This window comes from Strix aluco, chromosome 3, assembly GCF_031877795.1.
Source record: "Strix aluco isolate bStrAlu1 chromosome 3, bStrAlu1.hap1, whole genome shotgun sequence".
Lineage (NCBI taxonomy): Eukaryota > Metazoa > Chordata > Aves > Strigiformes > Strigidae > Strix > Strix aluco.
The window spans coordinates 60,276,524-60,300,694 of NC_133933.1; the positions used below are offsets into that span (position 1 = coordinate 60,276,524).

Sequence of the window (24,171 nt, forward strand, 5' to 3'; positions counted from 1 at the left end):
AAGAACTGCCTCATCATAGCAAATGGGGAGATGCTGAACACTACAGTAATAGGAACTTTAAGGTAGGAGGGCTTTTGTAGAGCCATGGCAGCTGCCAGTACTTAAACATGCATCAGGAATTCACTGACAAGTTGACGTGGTATGTTAGTGCCCTGTATACTGACCTCTTCTGCAACATGTTAGAGCTTAACACAACTCTTTCCTCTGTCAATGGCGTTCATAAATTAAAAGTATGGAGTGTACAACTGTTAAGGACTATCCATTATTCTCTGTCTCAGGACAGTTATCCAGAGGTAAAAATAGATAGGAAGGATCTGTCATTCATTCAAGTAGAGGCACTGCCCAGTTCCTAATAAATAAAATACCATTCTACTGAGTAGATACTGATGACATTGCAACTTCTGTCCTATTTATTTTCCCTTCCTTCCTCAAGTTAGTGATCTTACCTAGTTTTAAAACTCCCAACTCATAAGAAGCAAATAATCAGTTCCTTTTGTTCTTTTGTTGCCTACTGGTTTTATTGCTTTTATTTATAAGAAGAAAAGAACTAGAGGTTAAAAAAATGCATACAGTAAAACATCGTATGTACTAGGAAGTTCTCTTAATTCATCACTTGGCAAAGGAAATAAAAGCAGGTTCCCTAGCTAACAGCATTACTTTTGCTTAGGGTTATTTGGCAGAAAATCCATCATCCTCTTTCCATTTGTGAGTATTTCATATTGACTTAAACCCTTTAGCAAGGGTCAGCAGGCCAGAGTATGCATAAAGAGTTCAAGTCCCATTTCAAAGGCTGAATTTTAATTTTAGTGGATGGTTTATTTTTAATATAATTTGAAAATGATATTAGATTTTTTTGTTTGTTTTACTGGCTTTTTGATACTGAAATCTAATGTTGTTTTTGTGGACTACTTGTATGCAAATTAGGTTTGTTCAGACATTTCCATCATGTTGGAGAAACTGTTGTTTTGCTTTTTATTTTCCAAGCCATTGTTCTGAATCTGCAGGCAGAAGTGCTTTGTTTTCTGAAAGCTTTTATAATTAAAATTGTTAATAATGTACAAATATGGAGAGGGCAATGTTCATTTATTTACTTTTTGAACTGTTCACTTAAATCTTCAAGGCTCTGGAGAAGTCAATAGAAATGTGAAATGTGGTATGTGGAAATACATGTATTTCCATTTCTGATTATGGTAACTTTAGTTGGCAGACTTTTAGTATAATCTAGTACAAGTTTATGTTTAGCAGAGTTGATTTTTTGTTTTCCACTGGTATTCCATAAATACATGCACACCGAGAGCTCAGTTAATAGGTGTTTCAGGGAGAATTGTTCAAAGCTGCATTGTTGTCTTTGGGATTAGAACTCTGAAATGTTTTCTTCTCGTCCTGTGCTACCCTCTCTACCAACCCAACTGAAATAATGTCGTGGTTTGGGGAAAAGGTTAAGGTATGTCTTTTGATGTTCTTGGAAGAAAAATGCACATGCAGAGGGTTCCTGAGATTTTGTGTTTTGTTTTGCCTTTATGATAAGACAATATAAAAGAAAAATACTGTGATTTCTCTGAAAGTATGCTGACTTCAGATCGTTGAGTTTTTTTAATTTTCAAACAACAAACCATATGTGTTATTGTATGCTGAGAATTTCTCAATAATTTTAACAGATAATTGTTATTTGTCTTTGAAAACAGAAATTAGGTTTGCTTACATATCTCATTTTATGACCTGGTGGGATTAGCTTTAAAGAAAAATGTCGAGAATTTATGACTAGGGATATAAATTTATTTCTAAACATGTTAATTACGTTGCAAACATTGCTAGGTTATGTATGGCCAGTGTTATTTGTTAATGGGAAGTGTTGCTTTGGCAAATAGCCAAAGTGCTTTTGAAGGTCAGATGTTGACTATTTGAAAGTGTTTGGAGACTGTTCTCTGGTTCTATGAAATAATACATAAAAGAAAAGATTCATGTCCTAAGTGGTATATCAAGGTCAGTTTCCTGCTCTGACCTTGTAATTTTATTTTTGCTGTTTTATATAACTGCTGTGTAATGAATTTGATTTGATTGAGAAAACCGGGTAGATTCAAATACAGTAAGAGAAAATATGGATTACAACCATTCTTAAATTTTGGGTGGCCTATCTGTCTTTTATATGGTGGGTCTTTTTATTGGTCCGTTTACTCTTGATTTGCTATGCTGACAGCTTTATTGAAGCTGACAATCTCAAACTCTTCAACTTTGCTTCCTGTAGTAATAAGGCATATGCTTGTTATGTATCTTCAACTCAGCCCTGACTGCAAGCTCTGAGTGAGAGTGAAGCTTCAGGGACAGAGCAGATGCTTTACATGCATGAGGACACTGCATCTATCTGCTGCCTCCATCTACTGCATCTCAAACAGAGCTCCCAAGAGGCTGAGTAACAGCTTCATAAATCAAGGGTTGCAGGTTCAGCTTTTCCTGCAGCCAATTAGGAATTCAGTGTACGGTTTGGGGTAATTCACTGCACAAGGAGCGAGAAAGCACAAAAATGCGGGGGAGGGCCAAGGGCAATGGAGTAGCTGAGATGACAAAATGATGGGCAATTATGAAGAGGAACTGAAAAAAAATTAATAATTTATAATCTGTAGTAAAAGGGGATCAGCTAATAATGTACAAATATTTCAGAAATGGTAATGGGTAGTTAGCAATGGCAATTCCATTGTCTTGATTACATGAATTGCAGTTAAGCGTAAAAATTCACAATAGGTATTAAAGAATTGGCTTAGCCATGAACAGCTGAAAGGATTTGGCTTGTAAACTAGCAGAATTGTGGTTTGGTTTGATTTTGGTTTTGGTTGTCTTCTTAACTGGGAAATCCATGTAAGAATATCCTTCTCCATGTGGGATTTGTTTACGTGTGACCTTAGTACCTTCACTCTCCTCAGTTTGTAATTCTTTCTATAAGATAGATTACACATATGCACACACATATGGTTCAACAGACACAGTTATTTTCCACAACAATTTTAACCAGCTGAGTCCTTTTTCTTCATCCAAAAATTATAGAGAAAACTGTAAATACATATTAATAAGTTTGACACAAGCCATTAATCTTAGACTTTGAGTAGAGATTCAAGTACTGGTTTTGTACACTTTATTTTAAAAATATAGGTGATTACAACCAAGCTAATGCCTATCTGCAAAAGGTATTGGAGGGCTTATATCTGAAAAAGCTTCCACAGTTTCCAAAGTTGCTCCTGCTGCATTTCTCCATGCATGTGGCTATTGTACAACGTCTGTGCAGCACAGTGGGCTTTACATGCCTGATTCTTTCACTGTGGCTTATGCTTGCATGTTCTCACTACTAGGCATTTTTTCCCATCTCCTAAAATACTACTAACAGTGTCTGCACTTTCTCTTTCCAGGTAAAGGCTTTCCATGTGTTGATGTCTTAAATTCTATATGTGTTTGATACATGTATTGCACTCTTTGTAGAATTTCCACCATCACAGAGCTCTCCAGCTAAGCTCTCAGGATGGTCTTGTAATTTACAGCCTTTGCATCAGATGTTTCACTGGGCCGTTTTTTCAAGGTAAACTGCTAGTACAGTGAAATACTCTTCTTCCTGGGGATACATAACAGCAGGTGCCCTTTCCCTTGAATTTCTAAAACATGGCTCAGTAGTTTTCTCAAGAACAGTGTTGTTGGTGTTCCCTCCTAGGCCAATCCTGAAGGGAAGGCGTTCTGTCTCCCAGCAAGGACTGAGTGGAATGAAATAAAAGCAGAATCTATTCTTCCTCCTAGGAGGAGGATTCACTACACGTGTATGCTGCAAAGACAGAGCCTAAATCACGGGCAAAATGATTATCATAATAAGCAAACACTGCACAGGGTTTTAGAAGGGCAGATTGGGTAATACTTCTCTAAATGTGTGCCTCAGTAAAGAGTCTGGGGGAGTTTTCACAAGGAGGCAGCCCAAGGCGAATAGTTGCATGCATTATGGGGTAAGCTTACACCAAAGTGATTGATGACTCCATGCCTGGCATGCCTTGGGTGATTGCGCCAAGTGACAGGAGCATTGATCATCCTGATTCAGTGGCGGCTCTTTGTTCTGTGGCATCCGCCTCAGCTGACACCACTCTCCTGCCATCCAAACACAGGCGCTTTTGTTTGATTTCCAGGCCTTGCTGCCTCTCATAGCCATGCCCACCTGAAGGCTTGCCTGGAGTGCGTGAACACCCACAGCCCGGTGTGTGGTGGTGGTTGGTTAAATGGGTTTTGCTCTCTGAATTTTCGTAGGCTCTGAGGGTACTTTGGCTGCAAAAAATCATGTATTCAGTATTCCCTACCTGTATCATCACTCATTGCCTGATTGTATTTCTGCTGCTCTTTAGAAAGTATGTAATCTTCTAGGGCATATGCTGAAGTGGTGTTCTGCCTGAAGAATAAGATCCTTTGCGTCCCCTCTTTCCTTTTTCATGAATCAGTGCTATATTGGTGCTAGGGCAGGTGTTACTTCATGGCCATTTGATGAAATGGGTGAAACTTTTCCAGGGAAGAGACCTTCAGGCTCTCTGCCTGCCTCTTGAAGCCAGTGTTTTCCAGATGCTTGTGACATGCTTCTCAAAGCATGTTCAAAGTCCATTTTCCATATCTCTTCTAAGGGGAGTAGCAGGAGCCAAAACCTGAGAGCTCAACAGAAAGCAGCTTCAGTTTGATGGAAGGTGTATTTGTGGCAGGAGCTTCAGCCAAATGGATCTTTTAAAAGTGGAAGTAAATGAAAGTCTGGTAGTGTGATACACAGAGGGAAACATGGTTTAGGTGTGAGGAAATGTATTTTAAGCACTTAGGGTAATACTGTGGGTACCATAAGTTAATATACTCCTTGCAGTGGGGGAGTTATAGAAGAATGGCCTTAAATGAAGATCCATCAGTGCTGCTAATTATTCCTTCCATGCAACTCCAAATAAAAAAGTGGTGAGGTTTTAATTTTGTAATTACTGGATGGCTAATAATTCTTTGCCAAAGGCCATGATAATCTCTTAAGTATGAGATAACATAATTGCCTTATTCCTGTGCCATTAGTTGTGCTCCATTTTAAAAATGTGGTCATCTGTCTTATGAGAAAATGATACTTTGTTACCTCAAAGGAAACGTGCTATGAATGGTAAAAGGATGCAGCCTAAAATTTACAGTTATTTTGTTTGATTTTTTCCTAGTTAATATTGTAACAGAAGGAGGTTAGAAAAGGGGAACTGTGTATGTTTGGTTAGTGTATTCAGCTATGCATTACAATTCATGTCAGGGGCAAACACTTAACCTATGAGTTATGAGCCTTTACATGAGTATAGGACACCAGAGTTAAGAGAAAGTGGCTGTAAAACGCGTCAGGCTTAGCAGAGAAATTCAGAGAAACACATAGCCCACGAAGCCACATACAGCTCACTTTATTTGTATTAGAATTAATTGTCTGTGGTTTGTAAGATGTCTTCAAGTTTTTCATCTTTAGTAATAAATCTAAATAATGAGCTCATTACTAGCGAGCTGCAAGAAGATGTCAAATTTTACATTTGAAATATCAGAGTATGGTTTGACAAGGTGGCTATAGATTAATGAAATTTTTAAGTTTTGAAAATTTGAAATGTGTCTCCCTTCCTTCCCCTGCTTCTGCTTGTCTGCTTTTGCTGCTTGTTTGAACATGTTAAGACACTTGTCTGGTCTCACTTCAGCCGATTCAAATCTAACCCAGTGGAAAAAAGTTGGGGTCTTTTGTTCTGTGTTTTTCTGTTTGTTTATTTTCTGGTTAGCAAATTCCAACAGTTTACCTCCCAATTAAATGAGTGCCAAAACCTGGGGGAAGTCTGGGCAGCAGGGAGGGAGGGAACAGGGGAGAAAGGTGGAAAACTAAAGAGGGAACAGGAATTGTCCTTTCAGCAAGGCAGGGTGCTCATTTGGTTCAGCCACAGTGTAAAACCATGCCCTAAATTGGTGCTTTGTAGGCAGGAATCACTGCAGTTGCACTTCTGTATATTTTCAAGAGGGGGAGGCAAGCAGAGCTGTGGAGATTTGCAGAGCATGCTTTCTGTCACACAGTGCCATTCCTGTCAGCTCCTGGAGTTTTCTGTTTGATTCCCCCCCCCGAATTTCAAATTTCAAATCCAGCATCTGCAGCACACATATATAAGCAGTTCTGTAAAACCCACAAAGAGGAATTGTATGCTTAATTGTGAGAGAATCAATATTTAAAAGTTATCTTTAGCTGTCTGGCTTGTAGTAAATAAAGTGAACTTTCTGCTAGTTTTTTGTCTATAGTCTGGGAATAATCTGTATGAGTTATTATGACTATTCATTTGTTTAATGAATGGGACACTCTTGGAGAGTTAACAGCAGTTGGTATTTAAAGTGAATACCTGTGAGAGGTTATGCTGTAACCTTTAGTTTCTCATTTAACGCTGCTCTGAATTTCAATGGTAAAATACATCTCTTACGGAAAAAAAAATGTTTCTGGACAAAAGGTTGAAATAGCTTGTTATGGGGTCCCAAGGGAATCGGCACTTAAATGAAGTGTATTCCTGGGAGTCGAGCTCCCAGTGCAGCCCTTGGTGCTGGGAGGCAGTGACAGTTGGCTGAGGCCTGAGACTCTTGGCCACTGGAGACAAGTGTCCTTTGGAGGAAGGCAGCATGAATTGAACTGCTACTGTCATGGGGTATGATGGCAGGGTACTTGAACGTAAATCTTTGTTTTCAGCTGACATATTTTGTTTGTGTGGAGAAGTTGAAAATTTCCGGAAGAGTTTTTTTCCTCCAAAGAAATTTTTATTTGGAGAGGTCTCAAGCTCTAGAGCTTGAGTATTGTGTCTTGGAGGGTACGCTGGTGGAATCAGAAACCAGGCATTTATAGCGTGTGTCTCTGGGGGTGCTCGTGCAGGTGGGCTGCTCTCTGTCTACATTTGGAGATTCCACTCAGAGAGTCTTGAGTGAATAGTAATCTACTATTGAACATAACTTCATATAATCTGCTTTCTGAGAATAAAGTTTATTTTGGTCAGGACTTCTTGTGGAAAAAAACCTATTAATAGCTGTTAAAACTGTTATCCTTTTGGTTTAAGAAGCCAGGACTGCCATATCTGCTGATTCAGTCAAAAGCATGGATTGGGGGTTAATGGTCAGAAATTTTTGGTTCCTGTACCTCTGCAGACCACATACTGCCCTTGCATCTTTCTTTAGCAAAGGGTGAAAAGTACCCATTACTTCCAATGAGCTTGTGTTCTGTTAAACTAAGCAGCAAATATTTTTCCTATTACCTTTTCTCCTAGGCCTCACAACAACAACATAAATCTTTGATAGCCAATGCAAACTCTTTTCTTCATGACATGAAAAATGTTCAGCCTTTAATATATGCGTGTGTAGTTTTCTGCTGGACTTTGTGTCCAGCGGTGGTAGCAGTGAGTCCCTGTGTTGCATGCCATCTGAGAATGCATTGGAAGAAAAATGAACAGGAAAATTTCCTCTGTTAGGAAAGAGGGGGGAAAAAAGAAGGAAAAAGAAAAAAAAAAAGTATCTGTTACATTCCAAAGTCAGTCATAATAATGGAAGTTCACATCAAATAATTGCCAGAGTCAGAATGGACAAACATCTGGTTTATTCATCCCTAGCTATACTAACAAAAATATGATATCCTGTTAGAGAAATCACTGATCATGCTAGTTTATCTTGGCGGTTGTGCACCTTGGTATTTTTCACTTAAACAAGAACATATCAGTACTTTACAGCTAGCATGCCTCCAGCTCCAGGTTCACAGTTCATGTGCTTCTGTGACTTTGAACTCTTCTTTTCCTGAGTTTACCAGCAGACAGCTGCACCAGAACAGATATGTTTACATGTGGGGAGTAAATGGCAGCTTGCAGCTCAGAGTTTCCATTTCCTTTTACATTGTTCAGGAATTCAGGCTCACAATTCGTGTCCTAAAGCCTTGCCTCATGTGTATGCATCTGACTTGTCCCTTTATAATACAAATGTTTTATTTTGACATTGATCTGTTGATAGAAAGGGCTGACTAGGGAAAAGCTACTTTCACTAGAAATTACCCTCAGTTTACATGAAGTTCAACTGTGGGTGAAATATCTTTAAAAAAAAATTCTAAACATCACTTTCTGTAAGGCTTTTCAGCAGTATGTAAATGTGAGACTAATGTGGAACCACTTTATGCAGCTATAGCATGATAGATGTATTTTTAGACAGAGAAAAATTACATTTTGTATTAAGCATGACGATGAAATCTGATTAGCTTCTTAAGCCATGACACTTTCTATTTAAGCTATTGTCATGTGTAGGTGATAAAATATTCCCAGATGTGCTCGGGAAGGCAGTAATTCCGTGAAGAGGTTCTGGTAATTCTAAACAAAAACCAAAACCATCAGAGTGATTTGTTCATTTGCCTGAGCCCTGAAGTGGATTTAGAGACTTCAGTGAAGAGCGTCAATTGTTCTTGACTTTATGCAGCTGGACAGACTTATCATCATCTCTATTGCCTAATTCCACATTTATAAGCTTTTACTTCCCCTTTTGTACCTGATTTTGATATTTTGGGTTCTTGCTCTGAATGAAAGCTGTTTGTTATTTGGTATTAGTTAATTGGTTATTTGGGTAGCTGAACTGAGTGAAGTAAATGTTAGGTAAATGACCTGTAGAAAGACCTGTAGTAATTGTGTTGTGTTTTGGCTACTGTTGTTTTGAAACAAGATTCCTCAGTTACCCTAATGTGTTAGAATGTGCCTAGCTTTTGGTCATCCTCACATGGATCTTTTATAAGAAGAAATTATTTGAACTTATTGGAGCATTTTCATGCAATTTACTTCAGATATATGTGTATATTCATTGCTAGATTTGACCTATGGTCCACTATTAAAAGTAATGTAGTGGTAATGCACTGCTGATACATGAAATTTTAATTTTTAATCTTCATTCTAATGTTTCTTATGATACTTGGACTATAAAATTGAAGCATAAAATCAAACAACAGAGTATTTGTAGAATTAGGTTTTGCACCGTGTGGTGGGAGAGTCCAGAGAGCTGTATTCACTGAAAATTACACCCAGAAAATAATCTTTTAGTATTTGTCTGGATCATTGTCCTGTCTTGTAAGTGCAAGAAAGGGATCCAGAATGCAAAGCAAGGCCTGGGACTAAAATCACTGATCTGGGTTGGCATATGTTACCAAGGAGTTGTGTTCTCAGACTAGAAGTGCAAATACCTGTATGTTTTCTATGAGCTTGCTGAAGACAAATCATTTACCTCTTTACTTTCATTAAAACTGCTGTGTTTGTGCTGGGAAATCAAAGCAAGCACTTAACACCATGCTGGTATCATCGCATCTGTTACAACACCACTACCTGCTTGCAGGGCAGCAGCCCAGGTAGTAGTGATTCACAGGGCTGGGAAATGGCCACTTGGCAGGGGACAAGGTGAAGAGGCTTTTGGGGAGGGGAGCAGAATCTGGGTAAAGGACTGTGTAGGCAGGTAGTAGTGGTTGCATCATAAACTTTCCTCCAGTTGAGGTACAGTAGACCACATCTGCTTAGGTAGATATTTGTTCCCAAAAATCTTCCATCGATGCACCTGTGATCTGTAATTGCCGCCTTTGACAAACCATGTATGAGAAATGATAACTGAAATAAATGAACCCATGTATTACTTTAAATTTCCGTTGTTATGTTTAAAGTGATTAGCTGTTTTATCTCATAATCTCTAAATGTAGACTAGCCTGAAACTTCCCATTCATAGTCTGTATTTGTTTTTCATTGACACTTTCATTTGAAAGCAGGAAACAATCTGAAAGTAATTGTATGAAGCATTTCAGCACAAAGATTTTAAAATATAATAGCTTGGCATATTACTCTGTCTTCTTACTATTCCTTGGAGGAAATAAAACGGAGTTGCAACTTGCATCCAGGCAGCTTTTCTGCTACATCCTGTTTCCTTCTGCACACTGGAGAAAGCACTGATGTTCCTCTCACCTCTGCTTCAAATGAAGAAATCCCATTCTCCATGTTGTAGCACTCACTCCGGTGAACGCCAGTATTCATTTAGCTTTTCAAATGTCAGTATAAGATTTGGGTTGTTTAGGCAAATGTCCATTTTGCCCTCCATATCAACGGAAAGCATTGCAAAAAATAGAGGAATACGCACAGCTACCCAGGTAGGTGTCCCTGCACAGCTTTCCTGGATGTTTGCCCTGGCTGCTTGAATTGCCTGAAGGGTGGCTCGTACCTCCTGAGAGCTGTGAAGTGTGTGAGCAGTTGCTGTGCCTGCTGACATCTCTGCTTTTCTCTCACTGAAAGGTAGACTTTCAATCCCCCTTTCTCTAAAGAAAACTGACCCTTGAAAAGGCTTGGCATGAAAAGAATTAACTCCCTGGAAACTTTGTTTGGAAACGTTAGGAGACTGCTATGTGTATATGCTGGCAATCTCTGTAAGAGACAAATTATTTTCCCACCCTCTCAAGTACTTGGTAGTTTATCTGTTGTTTATATTAAAGATTGATCATGGTTATATATTCCTGACTCAGAGTTCTCATTAATCATACTGTGCCACATAAGAGACTGGAGAAGAAGAATGGGGGTTACTGGAAAACGGACATGTGATCCCTGGCTCTGCTTTTAATACGACTTATCCTGACATTAGCTTTGTTCCTGTGAATTATTGTGTTTGTGTAAACCTCTTTTTTCTTTTTTTTTTTTCTTTTTTTGTTTCCATGTTTGGTATGTCTGTTTTTCTCAGAGCTATTAAAAAAAAAAGATGATATACTTATTATAATGATTTTGGAGAATGTTAATCGCAGCACTTGACATGTTACTATTTCAAGAGGTCCCTGCTCCCCACCACATGCCCAGCCCCTTGTTTGCCAGCTCTTGCTTCCTCCCCCAGCGCCAGCAGCCATTTCCTCCCTCTGAGCAGAGCCATGCAGGCAGTTGTTTCAGCCTGTGCAAAATGAAGAAGAGGTGGAAAGGAACAGTGGGATGAGGACAAATGCACAAAGGCAGGGACTTCCTGAAGCATACTGGCTGCCAACAGAAAGATACCTTCTCCCACAGCAGCAGAGCAGATCTGTACCTCTCCTCCTCGTTGACCCTGCTGAAGGTTTCCAGCCCGGAAATGTTCAATCAGCTGTTTGTGGTCCCCTCCCCTTCTAAGCATGAGAGTGAAAATTGCAGGAAAGAGGGAGAGAAAGAAAAGGGAATTTACTAGTTTTGCAAACTGATTGGGATTACAACGACATGTTACCAGCCCTGCTTAGACTCAGGTCCGGAAGCCTTTGGAGCAAGCTATTTTCCCACCCTGACTTGTCTGGCTGAAAGTCCCTTCACATCATCCAGAGGCATGCATTGAACCCAACTGTTCAGTGTGTTCTGGTGGGAAATAGTTACATTGGCAAATTTTCAACCAAAGGGAGTTTTAATCCCTTGATTTTTTTAATTGCTGTGTGCTTGTGTTTGTCTAATAAAAAGAAATTATTCAGATTTTAAAAGAGGCAATTGAAATAATTGGTATTTGACAAATCAGAGCAAATGAGCTCTGAAGAGACTGACGTCATTTAATACAGATTATCTTCTCTTTTATTTGTAGCTCTCCTATAAAAATACCTTGCCAGGTGTATCCTAATTCTGCACAGATTTTTCTCCTGAGACATGTTACACTAACGTCTGCTTCTTTGGTGCAAAATCCCCTTATAGAATTCACTGTTTAATACTATCTTGAGACATGACTTTAACCACTAGTTTGTGTTTATAGTTAAACATTCTCTCCACAAAAGTGAGAAATAACAAGAAGTTCTGCAAACCTAGGAGAATTTAGGTCCATCAGTTGTGATGAAAGCACATCTTTAGTGAAATCAAGGGAGGAGGAATAATGGAGGGAGGTCTCATATCTGTAAGAATTTGCAAACATTTTAAATAAATGTAATTACATAGAGGACTAGATGTTTTTAAGACTTTGATTCAAGCTGATTTGGATTGCTTGGGGTTTTTCCCCCCATGTCACTACTTTTGATGACATATTGTACATATCAAGAATAAGATAATTTATTTCTGAGTGGGGAATAGTTTTTAATCAGACTCAGTAATGTAAATAGACCTCTATTTGAAAGTTCAATCAAAACTGAGTACTGGTATATATATAAGTGCACTGTATGCTAAAGTAGAAATATCCCCCAGTGTTTAACCAAAAGCATGTTTTATGTGTGGTTTTGTTTTGTTTTTTTAATGTTTAACAGTAACTGAAGCTGGCTTTGGTGCTGACATTGGGATGGAGAAATTCTTCAACATCAAATGCAGAGCTTCTGGCTTGGTTCCCAGTGTGGTTGTACTTGTTGCTACAGTGAGGGCTTTGAAGATGCATGGAGGTGGGCCAAATGTAAGTTTTTGCACCTTTCTTGCAAAATAAAATTGTTGGTAATATTTGGAATAAGTAAGATATCTTGTTTTAAGAAATATTGGGGGTAGTCTGTGGGGCACTATTTAGATATCCCTCTTGAGTTACCGCATTATATAGATGTTACCTCCAAAGGTAATGCAGGAGTGGAAAGGCACAAATGAAAGAGCGCTGAAGAAGTACGAAATTTTGCTGAGGGATGGAAGTTGGTTAGCATTAAAAAAAAAAAAAAAGCTATAATTTGTACACACATTCTTTTCCCTGCCTTTTGAAATAGCGTTTGGAAGTGCACTGAAGTAGTCACAGGCTGGGAAAGTGGGAAGTGAAGAAGAATGAGAAGAGTCTGGGTTGCAGTATTTGAGTGGAAGTATGGAATATTGTTAGTGATGGTTTTGAGATTTCTTTCAGTGCAATAATGGGGACCCCTTCTGTCCTTTTAATCTGCTCAGGTTAACTCCCTCAGGGATGCTGAGCTAACTGATAAAGTTTTGCAAGTGTTTTCCCAGTGTACCAGAAGTCACTGTATCATTTTTTGCTATTTAGCCACTGATTGCTGTTTAGTACTGATTACCAATTGTAGAAGTACTCCTCAGTCATACAGTCAGATCGGACTCTGCTAGCCAAGCAGCCAGACACTTAACTCTTAGAAACATTTTCATCTGACCAGCAGCATGCAAGAAAGTGATGCTGCCAGGGAGACAGTCACTGGGTGAAAATAGCAGAGCTGTTTCAACATGGAATGCACGGTCTCTTTTACAGCTAATCATCTCTTAGAGCTAAAGCTGAACTGTCCTTTTTCAGTCTTTCAGGTTGACATAATTATATAACTTTCTATCATTTTAGTCCACTTCTAATGCAAGTTTTCTTTATTTTTAATGATATTCCTCTATGCCTATCAAGGCTGATATATTGTCACATGTGTTATCATTCAATCTAGCAAAAGCAGGACTTGAAATATGTCTTAATAACTGACTCTATTTCTGTCTGATCTGTGTCTTTAGAAGTATAAAGCATTCACTTGTTTACATAATGCATCATAGAGGCATGCAAAGTACCAGATACTTTTACTGGGAGGTTAACTATAAAATGGACCAATGCTTGAGACAGAAGTGACTAAGTCCAGTGTCTGGTATCAATGTATGTGGTCCTTGGAGACTCAGTATAGTACCCTGGTGATACTCTTTGTCTCTATACCTTTGTGCTTTCCAGCAAAGTAAATTATTTGCATGCAGTTCCTTACCATGGGCACTAATTACAGGACACCCGAAGGTGATGTTCTGATAGTTACTCCTTCAACCAGCTGTTGGAGGTTGCTGTCTGTTGTCTTTCATTGCTGGTGCACTGTTCAGCATGTAGAATGGGATCCAATTACCTCCTCTCTAATAAATCTTTTACAACTAATTGCTGAGTCACTGCCTGCATCTTGCCACCCAAATACAATAGGAAGTGTTGCTATTCTCCATGTGACAGTGTAACTTGGGACAAAACAGAAGCTGCAGACAAGCTATGATGTTGTGCACAACGTATGTGCTGACTGGCAGTATAGAAAGTAAGCAAAAGTGCGCTTCTGACCATTTAGGATTATGACAAATGTTAGTCTGTGATGACTTTGCTTATTGTTCCAGGTAACTGCTGGTGCCCCCTTGAAGAAAGAATACACAGAAGAGGTAAGAGGAACTTTTATAAAACTTTAGGATAAGTTTTTGTTTAAAGGGACAAAATAATATCTGTATGGAGAATCAGAATTTATCATTCCTCTGTCTGGATAGTGTACAGCCTCAGGTTTGACAACAGCACGCTCTAACGCTGACATTCAGTAAATACCTGTAGCAAACATTGCCAACAAGTAAAGCTATCTCATCGTCCCCCAGCCACGTGGTGTTATCCCTTTTTTGTGTCCTGTGTATGTGACTGCATGGTAGATTGTACTGAGGAACTGAGCTAGCTGAAAAATATATCTTTTTCAGTAGTTTTCCCAGGACGACTAAGTTTTCAGACTGGTCAGCTCTTCACTCTAGTCCATCATACAGGCATTTATGGAAGCACAAGACCAGAGTGGTGCAGGGGTCAAAACCACTCTCTGAAATTAATGATAGCTTAACCTGTTCATTAAACAACAGGTTTAATCTGTCTGGTGTGGACGTCACTCCTTCAAACAAGAGTGGATTCTAACAGGTTTGCTTTCTTTGTCCCTTCACTGTACACAAATTCTGCTCTTTTGGTTTTATCAGGCTAAGAATATGCGTGTTGTTGCAATTAAGACAAGGCCTACAAAGTGTGATGTAAAAGAGTAAATAAGGAAACCCAGTATGTGCTTTTGACTGGGATATGTCTGTATGTATACATTAGACTATGCATCTAACACATCTGTATATCAAACCCCACCCCACAACTGTAGTTTGTTTATAATCTTTGCAAACAAGAGACTAACAGCCCTTTCACAATTGTGACAGGCAACGAATTATCAGCTGCACTGTCTTCTTGTGTCCCAGAGGAGAGCAATGTATTCATGTACAAATTTTGGACACTGTTTAGTTACTTAAATATGTCTGTTGCTTATTAATTGAAATAAGAATTAATAAGAAGTGCCAAAATATTTTTGTCTGGAAGCATTTCACTTGCCTGCAACTGTCATGATCAGCACTGTTTATGTTCAGTTTAATTTATGGAAAATTCTCTGGCTGGAGAAGACTTGATGTATCTTACCATTTCCATTAATTTTTATTTAATTGCACAGAACCTTCAGCTGGTAGCTGATGGCTGCTGTAATCTACAGAAACAGATTCAAATTACTCAGCTCTTTGGCGTTCCTGTTGTGGTTGCTCTGAACGTCTTCAAGTAAGTCTATTCTTTCATTACTCTTGTGAGTAAATCCATAGTTCAAATTTCACACTTTTTTTTGGTTTTAAAATTAACCAGTTTTGGCATGAAGAAAATAAGCTATTAGAATTTCCTTTTTTCATTATGAATATAAAGACCTTTAAATCCTTAGCTTATTCTTAAGGTTTTAAAACCACCAAAAAAGTATATACTGTTACGGAACTATTAATCTTCCATGTTAATTAGCTATAGCAATTACAGAAAGTGTTCTTGAAACATGTAAATACATATGCTGTATGTAAATGCATTATATCTGTGGCACAGTTTTTATATAGACATGCTTTACAACTGCTGATGGTAGAATAAGGCTAAGTATATAAGGTTATAAAAAAGAACTAATTAAACAAATTAACGAGATGGAACTGTTTGGTTGGCAGAACTGACTCTCCTGCTGAGATTGATCTGGTGTGTAAGATTGCAAAGCAATCTGGAGCATTTGATGCTGTACCCTGCGATCACTGGTCGGCTGGTGGTAGAGGAGCAGTAAAATTAGCTCAAGCTGTGGAAAGGGCAGCCAATCAGAAAAACAGTTTCAAATATCTCTACAGCTTGGAGGTAAGATTTTTTAAATTTTTTTTTTAATGAATGCATGCTGTATCAGTGTTGGATTTAAAACAAGAACATTGCAACAAAGCTATCTAACGTCCTTGGAAAGGGGCTTGGCTTGGCTTAAAATCACCAAATCTGTGGAGAGAACAGTCTGTGGCTTGTCTATTCAGAGGAGCAGGTTACTTGCTGGTAATGCCCATTATTTAGTGCATTGAATGATGTTTCTGATACTTTCTCATTTAACATAAAAGTATGTCTGTAGATGGAACATTCACAAATTATTGTGTGACACTTGTCCACAAAGATCTCACAGTCTTGATGTTTGTCCTGAGAATCAGCTAAAATGAAATACAGTTACTGTCTCACAGTCACGGGATTGCACCAAGTCGTGGCTCCCTGAAGCATTCACTCTTGGTATGAGAAGGGTGTTACAGGTAGCATGTGCAAGCTCAGGCTACGCGTCTGCCCAGCCAGACAGGTCAACACAGAGAGAAAGTGCTGCCTTTACCAGCACCCACTTATGCACCCACTTACACACCCACAGCCCCCAGATGAACATGAAGAGCACATGTGGCCCAGTTCTGTTTCTTCTCTCCTGCTGATCAGGATTGGAGTCTGCTAGTGCAGTATGGCACACACAATACGTGGGTCACTGCTGCTGTTGGCTTTAGATCCTCAGTCTCTCCAGGAGCAGCCCTCAGCGTCCCTGCCCTGCTCCAGTTGCTGGCACCAGCACTCACGAGCCCCTTGAGGCTAACGGCTCACTCCAGCTGCTGGCACTCAGACCTCTCCTTCTGCTCTCTAGTGTTCATACATACACAGCTAGAACAGAGAGCACACCCACACAGAAGGTAATCAGAGATCAGATTTAATGAGAATAGAGGACAGACTGCGTCCTCAAGCACAGAGCTCAGTCAGACAAACTACTGACCAGACACCTTTACACTCAACTGGCCCCTTCTTCCCCTTTTTCCCTCTATTTTTTCCCACACTTGTTACTCTTCAGTCTACCTTGATTACTCCCTTTCCTCATCTTTGGTCCTTCCACTAAACATGCCCTAACAATCTTTACACATTCCCACAATCCTCTTCAAAAATCCCATTATAAGTTTTACACAGTCCCAGAATGCTCTTCTTCCTACATCCCATAATGAGTCCTGTGCTGCTGCAGGGTATCACCGCCTTTTGTTTGCAAAGCTTTGTCATGAAAGTTTCCCCACTGACTCACCTTGGTGCATTTCACACCAAGGACAATGGTCTCATTTTTCCCCTTGGATGGTGTTAGGAAGCAGGCAATTTAGTGTGCTCTAATTTTCACTGATTGGGTTTTTCTACTGATTAGGTTTTTCCATTTACTATGGTTCCTCCACCTATCATTGTTCCTCTGCTCCTTGCTTGAGCTTTGTGTTTAATTTGCATAGCCCTTAGTCAGATAAGCTAACAAAGGATAGTGTGGTCCAAGTTTCAATCCTATGTCTGCCAGAGATGGTGACTCTTTTTCCATGTCTTGGAGACTTTGTTATTGCTGTCATCTGCAAGGTAACATCACCACATCGTGAGCTGTCAAGAGGAGCAGCTTGCAAGGAAGGACTGCTTAGACCCCTGAAAGCATGATGCTGGAGTACCACCGCGCAGGCAGAAGATTCAGAGGGATGTAGTGCTGAGGAGGTTATACAAATGATTTCTCAGGACCTGTCTGACTATCAAAATGTGTGTGGGTTAAAATTTGGGCAGCAAAATCGACTTCTCTGGCACCAAGGAAGCCCTTATCAAATTTCAGATCCTGTGCCCCAGTTGACAGTGCTATTTTAAGTTTCTTTAGAAAATGTTTGAATGCTATTTTTTAGCAGCAGAACCTCAGCTTCATTCTTTTAAATGGCTGAAGTTTCTGTTTTGATTCTTCTCTCCAGAAAAAAGTTCAGCCTGAGGTAGATATACCTTACTGTTGTCTTTCACCCTCTCTCCTCCCTGATACGTACCTTGAATCTGTTGCACTCATTTTATTTCTTCTTTCCACCTCCCCCACTGTTTTACCAGTAATCCAACCAACTACTGTTAGTATTAACCACTGCCTTCACAGTATAGCTAGAAATACCTTGGGAATAGAAGTGCTGCAGCATCTATTCAAGGTGTTTTGCCAATGGAACATTTTTACAGCCAAAAAATGGACATTGTATCTGCCTTTCTGAGTTTGTCTCTAATGAGATAGATACTCTGTAAACTGAGGATATTATTTTATGGGTTTTGCGTAATAAAATGGGAAAAAAAATGCTTTCAGAAATACATGTAATAGTTTTCGCCATGGGACACGTGTTACAGAGATAGCACATTAGCATTTGATGAGTCCCATATTTAATCTCTGATGTTACTATGTTCTGTGTAGCTTTACAATCTTGTGGTATGAATGAGTGAAGGGGTTGGTAGGGGTGGACTCTGCCTCTGTGAAGTTAAAAAATGAGATTGATTTCTACTTTAATGTCTTTCCCAGACACATTGTTTTGTGCTGTGTTGTATAAGCAGCTTGATCTTAAGCACAAAGGGAATGAATCACATCTTTACATCAACTTAATATCCCGTAACTTAACCAAGTATTATAAGCCTCAAAAATATGTTGAAGGGATTTTATAAAAACATATAAAGATTTTTAAATGCTGTAAAAAGGTACATTCAGGCCAACAAAAACAGTAAAGTGTAAAGTTCAGGCTTCTGTTTCATTCTTACTGTGCAAAGGATGGGGACTGAAGCAGTTAGAAGCAGGAGAGTGAAACACCCATGCTGTCACTTGTCATTACAGTAGGTCATTTGGTCACTGGGCTCACAGACACGTGAAGGAAAGCCACCTTTTCCAAATGAGCCTGCCCAGATATTAATTAAGGTTGTAATAGGATTTTTTGATGTAGCAGCTTTGAGAACTGATTTCTAATGTTCAAAGTGGTAACTATGACAGAAAATTAAGAGAGAGAAGAGGTAGTAAGATGGGATTCAGACAGGTAATTTCCCCGTCATTGTGCCTAAAGGGGATGTAAGTAAAGGACGTAGTTCCATCCCTCATCTTTCTAGTGACTGACACATTTGTCCAGTTACTTGAATACTATTAAGTCCTAGTTGCCTCGAGTTTGAAGGAGTTAGCTGTGGTGTGGTGTGGTTTGGTTTTTTTTCTTTTCTTTCCCCTTTGGAAGGTCAAAGGGGGAAATATTCTGCATAAAACCACTACCACTTCATGCATGTCTCTGTCTTTATGAGATTACTCTACGCTTCCCTTTACTTCATGTCTCCATTTAGTCCTTTAATGTCTGTGCATTTTGTTTTCCTCACTCTGGAAAACTTCATCAGAATTTGCTTCCAAAACTGTCTATAATTAGAACAACTTCCAACAGCACAGACCACTGTAGGCATAATAGGTTTATTCAGCATTTTGACATTTTGTTAGAAAGCATTACCCAGGGGATTTTAAAACAAAACCCAAACCCCCTATATGTAAAATTGGTTTAGATCCTTTTTTACTAGTTAGACCAAAGTTTACATCAAACTATATTGTTAGTATACAGTCAGACGTATAATTAGAGGATAGTCCAGGTCAAATGGGCTCTCTTTGGCTTCTTTCCAAATGGCATGCCTCTCTGCAGTGCTTTATGTAATTTCCAAATGTATATCTGAAAACAAAGACTTCAGTGAAAGGTGTTTACAAATATGTGTAATGTGAGAAGAACAAGAAAGTCTTTTTTAGATCTGTCAAATACTGGTAAAAAGTTGAGGATCAGCTATTTTTTTTCTGAATCCTGAGGTATGTTTATACATTTATACCATCTTGTCCAGTGATATCCAAGCATGTGCCAAATGAGCAATTTTAGACAGTGGACACAACACAGTTGGGTCAGTTCAGGACTCAGGCTCAGCTAAGCAGTCGTGTTGAGTATCATAGCAAGCTAGTCTAATTAGAAGACTGTGCTAATGTGGTTATATTCCTTGAAGCATCTCATTTGGTCTGTTTAAACTTCCTCAGGTGTCTCTACATGACACAGTGTTCTGTAGTCCCATTTTTAGATTGCTTTTCAGGTTCTCTTTGTTTCTGTAAGCAAGCAAGATTTTGTTTTTATCCTAGTAGCTGATGCTTGTACTTTTTTTTTAATACTTCTTGATTCTAGCAAGGGTTTGTTTGACATTTGGTATTAGATGAACGAATATGTTTTTCAGGAATTGAAGTGAGAACAGAATAAGCTTCAAGTGTATTTTGAGGGCAGTGCAAAAAATAGCTGCATGTATGATTTTGGGAGTCCGTATGTGTGTCAGTGTCAAGAAGTGACCTCTGACAAATAACACCAGCACTGTTGTCACTTCAAAAGCATAAGAAAAAGATATAAACAGATACAGTGTACCATGAAATTCTTACAGTATTAAGCATTGCACAAAGCAGGGGGGGTTCAGGAGCAAGGATGAGTTTTCATATGATAGGCTCCAGAGTTTATAACATAGTTTAAAAGATTATTGGCAGTAGTTGTAATAAATACTACATTAGTGTGTGGTTTTAATATGGATTTTTGCCCCTACTCACGCTGACCTCTCTTACTTTACTATTGAATTGGTTTCTTGCCGAGTATCTCTCTTCAGTGTTTGGAGGATGGGTTTGTTTTAAAGGCCTCCTGAACTCTCTATGAAATAATCTGTGGGGTTTTTTTTTAATATATATTCTTGCTACATATGGAAAATATCAAAATATCAACTCTCTTATCACTGTTCACTTCCCTTCTGGGTTCACTTTTCTTGAAGTATGGGTCTTTAAGTTGCAGCAGAAAGCTATTACTCAAAATAAAGTTGACTGACCCATTAAAAGCAAGTTTAGATAACTAGGGGGAGGATAGGAGAGGATGGAAAGATATGCATCCCATTCCCAAATTTCTCTGGCTTCAGTGCCTGTTCTTGACAGGGTGGGGGAACCTGTATTCCCCACTAATGCATGCCTGTTGAGTAACCTGCCTTCTCTCACTGTCCTGGTCTCCTCTCTTCTTCTGTGGTGAACTCTCTCTTGACTTATAGCAGCCCTCCTCAACAGAGAGAGGAAACACAGGTCTGAATGAAGGTAGGCATTAGGTTTTAAAGAGGTGCATTGCTGCTTCCTGCAAGGCACCTGGAGCGCAGTGGGCTAACACTCCAGGAGATAGAAGAGAGGAGAAGGACAGCCATGTGGCATGAGGCAGGATCAGCATATCTGGCCAGTCAGCAAATTAGCATTGTCCCCTTAAAGGTCTGATATGCTAATCTGACAGATACGATTCAAGAGTGTAAAGGTCAGAAAAGGGTTGGTCCAGTCTTCCAGGTTTGTCAGGTGACACGTATTTTTGCCAGTGCTCTGCCTTTACGTAATACCATGGCAAATGAAAATGTGTCCAGGTTGTAGTGTAGAAGTTGACTGCACAAATATTTTGGCTAAATGCAGTGAATTGCCTGGCCAGCCTGCAAAACAAAGGAGAGCTTTTTCAGCTTGGGGTCATCCACTGGGAATGAGGTTGAGTAGTGGCACTTCTCAGAGAGACATTCAGGCAGTTAGCAGCCTCAGCACTGGTATTTTTCTTCCCCTGCTGGGAGCATAATAACAACTTGGACAAATCTGGAGCATCTGAGCCCACAGGTTTGTCTGCCCCTTCCTCTGTTGTGCTCTGGCAGTATGGTATGGGCTGCCACTTGGCTCATTTCTTCCAGTCTTAGCTTCAGCTGTCAGAGACAATGGGTCACTCAGAGGGGTCTAAGGGTAGCATCAAAACAGAAAACTCTGATGGCAGCAGTTCTCTGTGCGTTATCTTCTCTTCCATCCTCTGACCACAGTCTCCAATAACAAGAATGAGCTGTGAGTAATGAAGTAGGGAAGAGACTGGTCAGTGGAGGAGAAGGCTCCTTGGTGCATGTACTAGGAGAAGGGGAGTGGCTCTAGGAGGAAGGCAGAGTCAAGAAGGGCTCATGGAGCATGGGTTTGAGGACACTAACCTCCAGGGGAATGACCTAAGGCAGAGTGTTTCTCCTCATTTGTAAACTGGTCATCTTTTCAATCCCGGTGTGATTGAATGGGGGCAGGTGTCAGGGGTATTTTCTGTTTCCTCCACTAATACCATGAAGCCACTAAACCATGAAAGCCATCCATTGTGTGTCTGCTGTCACATCAGCCCAATATACCTCTGTTCTTTTGCCTAGGAGGCAAATAACTTCTGTGTTGTTCTTTATACAGCATAGAGTTCAGTCATGTGTGGACACAATGGAAGGTCCTTAGGCACTGCTGGAGTAGGAATAAATAAAATTATGCTCCTTACTGAAACTTTTCCTAATAAACTACAGAGACATTTGTCATCTTGAAATGCAGGCTGTGCTGTCCTGCAGGGTATGCTAGTTTTTAAACTCTTTCCCCCTCACCCTACTGCTAGTAAGCCATCTAGCAGAGAAGCCACATTAAAGAGGAATTCCACAGGGCTGTACCAGCCTCTCCTCCCACTCCCATCAGAGAGATTTTGGTGGAGTCTGGACACTTCTTTCACTGAATTGGGTGTTCTAGGGTTGGAAGCTATCTTTCTTCCACTCTGTCTCTTTTTTTTTTGTGGATACAGGCTCTTGACGGCACTGCACTTTTATGTTTGTTTTCATTATTTTCATATTCTTCGGGTGAAACCATTTTCTTAGGCACAGCTGGGGTTTCAAAGTTGGGGAAATGGAAAATAAATCTCTAAGGCCACAGGCTTAGGTGTTGATTCATGAACAGTATAACTTGACTGAATGTGCTTTTCCGCAAATTAAAAAACAAACTCTTGTCCTGTGCCAACAAAGGAAGAAGAGTGCTAAGGACTTGGGAATCCTTTTGTCAGCTCCAGATCTTCTGGAACCAGAATATAGAGATACTTTAATAAATGTGGTTTTATTTTATCCAGGGGAAAAGCTAGAAGTAGAAGTTCAAATGTGCAGAGTCAGCTATTGTTTTAGCACTGCACTCTGTCACCCCACACAGCACCTTCAGCCATACTCCCATCATATGTTTTCATTTGGCAACCTTCCCAAGAAGAGGAGTGAGTCTGCATACTGTTTCACTTAGCCAACCAGAGATTCTTTATTATTGCTTTCAGTGAATGCATAAGTTAAATTTTTTTTTAAAAAAGTGCCACTGCCTTGAATTTTAGACTATTTTAAGAATTTCTGTTAAAACACAATCAGCTTAGCAACAATAACCCAGTGGTTGTGACCTCATAATTAAACTGGTGATCTCATAATTAAACAGTGAGACTAAAGTGGATGTTTAAAGAACTTGAGGTATTAAATGTCTAAGTTACAAGTGAATAGTGCTTTTGTATATTCTCTGGTTAAATGCATGTTTTTCAGCAGAATCTTAAGTTTTCTCAGAGAATAATAGTTTTAAATATTTATGTTGTATTACTGTGTCCTTTCAGACAGTGCTGCACTGACAGGTGTTCACTTAAGGTATTCAATTTAGCTAGATAACACCAGTGCTTCTCGTAGTAGTGTGACTAGTTGCAACCTAGTGGAATGAAGTATGACTACGGATTTACTGCTTTTGACTCTGGCTTTTTGGAGACATTTTCTGTTGGACTCTCTTTTGTTGAGGAAGTCAGGGGGAATGTTTAACAGCAGAAGAAAGGAAGGAGGAAAGGAACGGGGATTGTTTTCAGCAGTCTCAGGGATTGGACGTGGTGAGTTAAAAAGATGAACTCCTTTCTCCAGTAGCCAATTAAAGTCAGGTGTTCAGATTAGGATACAAAAGGTGGGAATCCTGAGCACAGTCCCAAACCAGGTCCCTGGTAATCTGCATGTTTCGTTTCGCGTGATACTGACCTGTGGCAACAAGACTGATTTCAGGAATCCCAGCCCAAGCCACATGTCCCTGTCCCAACTCGCTGTTTCTGCTGGTACATGCCAGTGATCAGATTTGAACAGTTTGAGCAATTCTTTCTGTAGAGATAGCATTTAAGCCATCTCTGTCTCACCACTTTATATTGGCTTTGCCTTTATGGTAAACTGGATGTGTGAACTGATCTGGATTACAATTTTTTTTTTTTTTTTTCCCCTGGATCGCTTTCTCTGGTATGTGCAGCTGCACAAACAGCGGTGCTGCCCTCTCAGTTGCTCTGGCACATGGATGAGTGTGAGCAGCAGAGGAAGGGAGGATAAAGGAGGGTCTGTTGAAGCTAGTCTGCTGTCCATCCTCATCAAGCCCCTCATGGAAAAATGATAAACCACAGCCTGCTGTTATAACTGAAGGAAGAGATGAAGAGTGAAGAAAATATGAGGAAAGGCTAGCAGAAATAAAACACTGTTAAATTACATTTTGGTAAAAACCTTCCTGTTGAT

At 39.6% G+C, this 24,171-nt stretch overlaps 1 protein-coding gene across 1 annotated transcript in view; it reads left to right on the plus strand.

Moving 5' to 3' along the window:
• MTHFD1L (methylenetetrahydrofolate dehydrogenase (NADP+ dependent) 1 like) overlaps positions 1–24,171 on the plus strand; it is a 158,937-nt gene that overhangs the window by 79,774 nt on the left and 54,992 nt on the right. The window contains exons 21-24 of the mRNA XM_074818760.1: positions 12,245–12,384; positions 14,028–14,069; positions 15,140–15,240; positions 15,660–15,837. Coding sequence (XP_074674861.1) covers positions 12,245–12,384; positions 14,028–14,069; positions 15,140–15,240; positions 15,660–15,837 — 461 coding nt within the window. The remainder of the gene's footprint in view (positions 1–12,244; positions 12,385–14,027; positions 14,070–15,139; positions 15,241–15,659; positions 15,838–24,171) is intronic.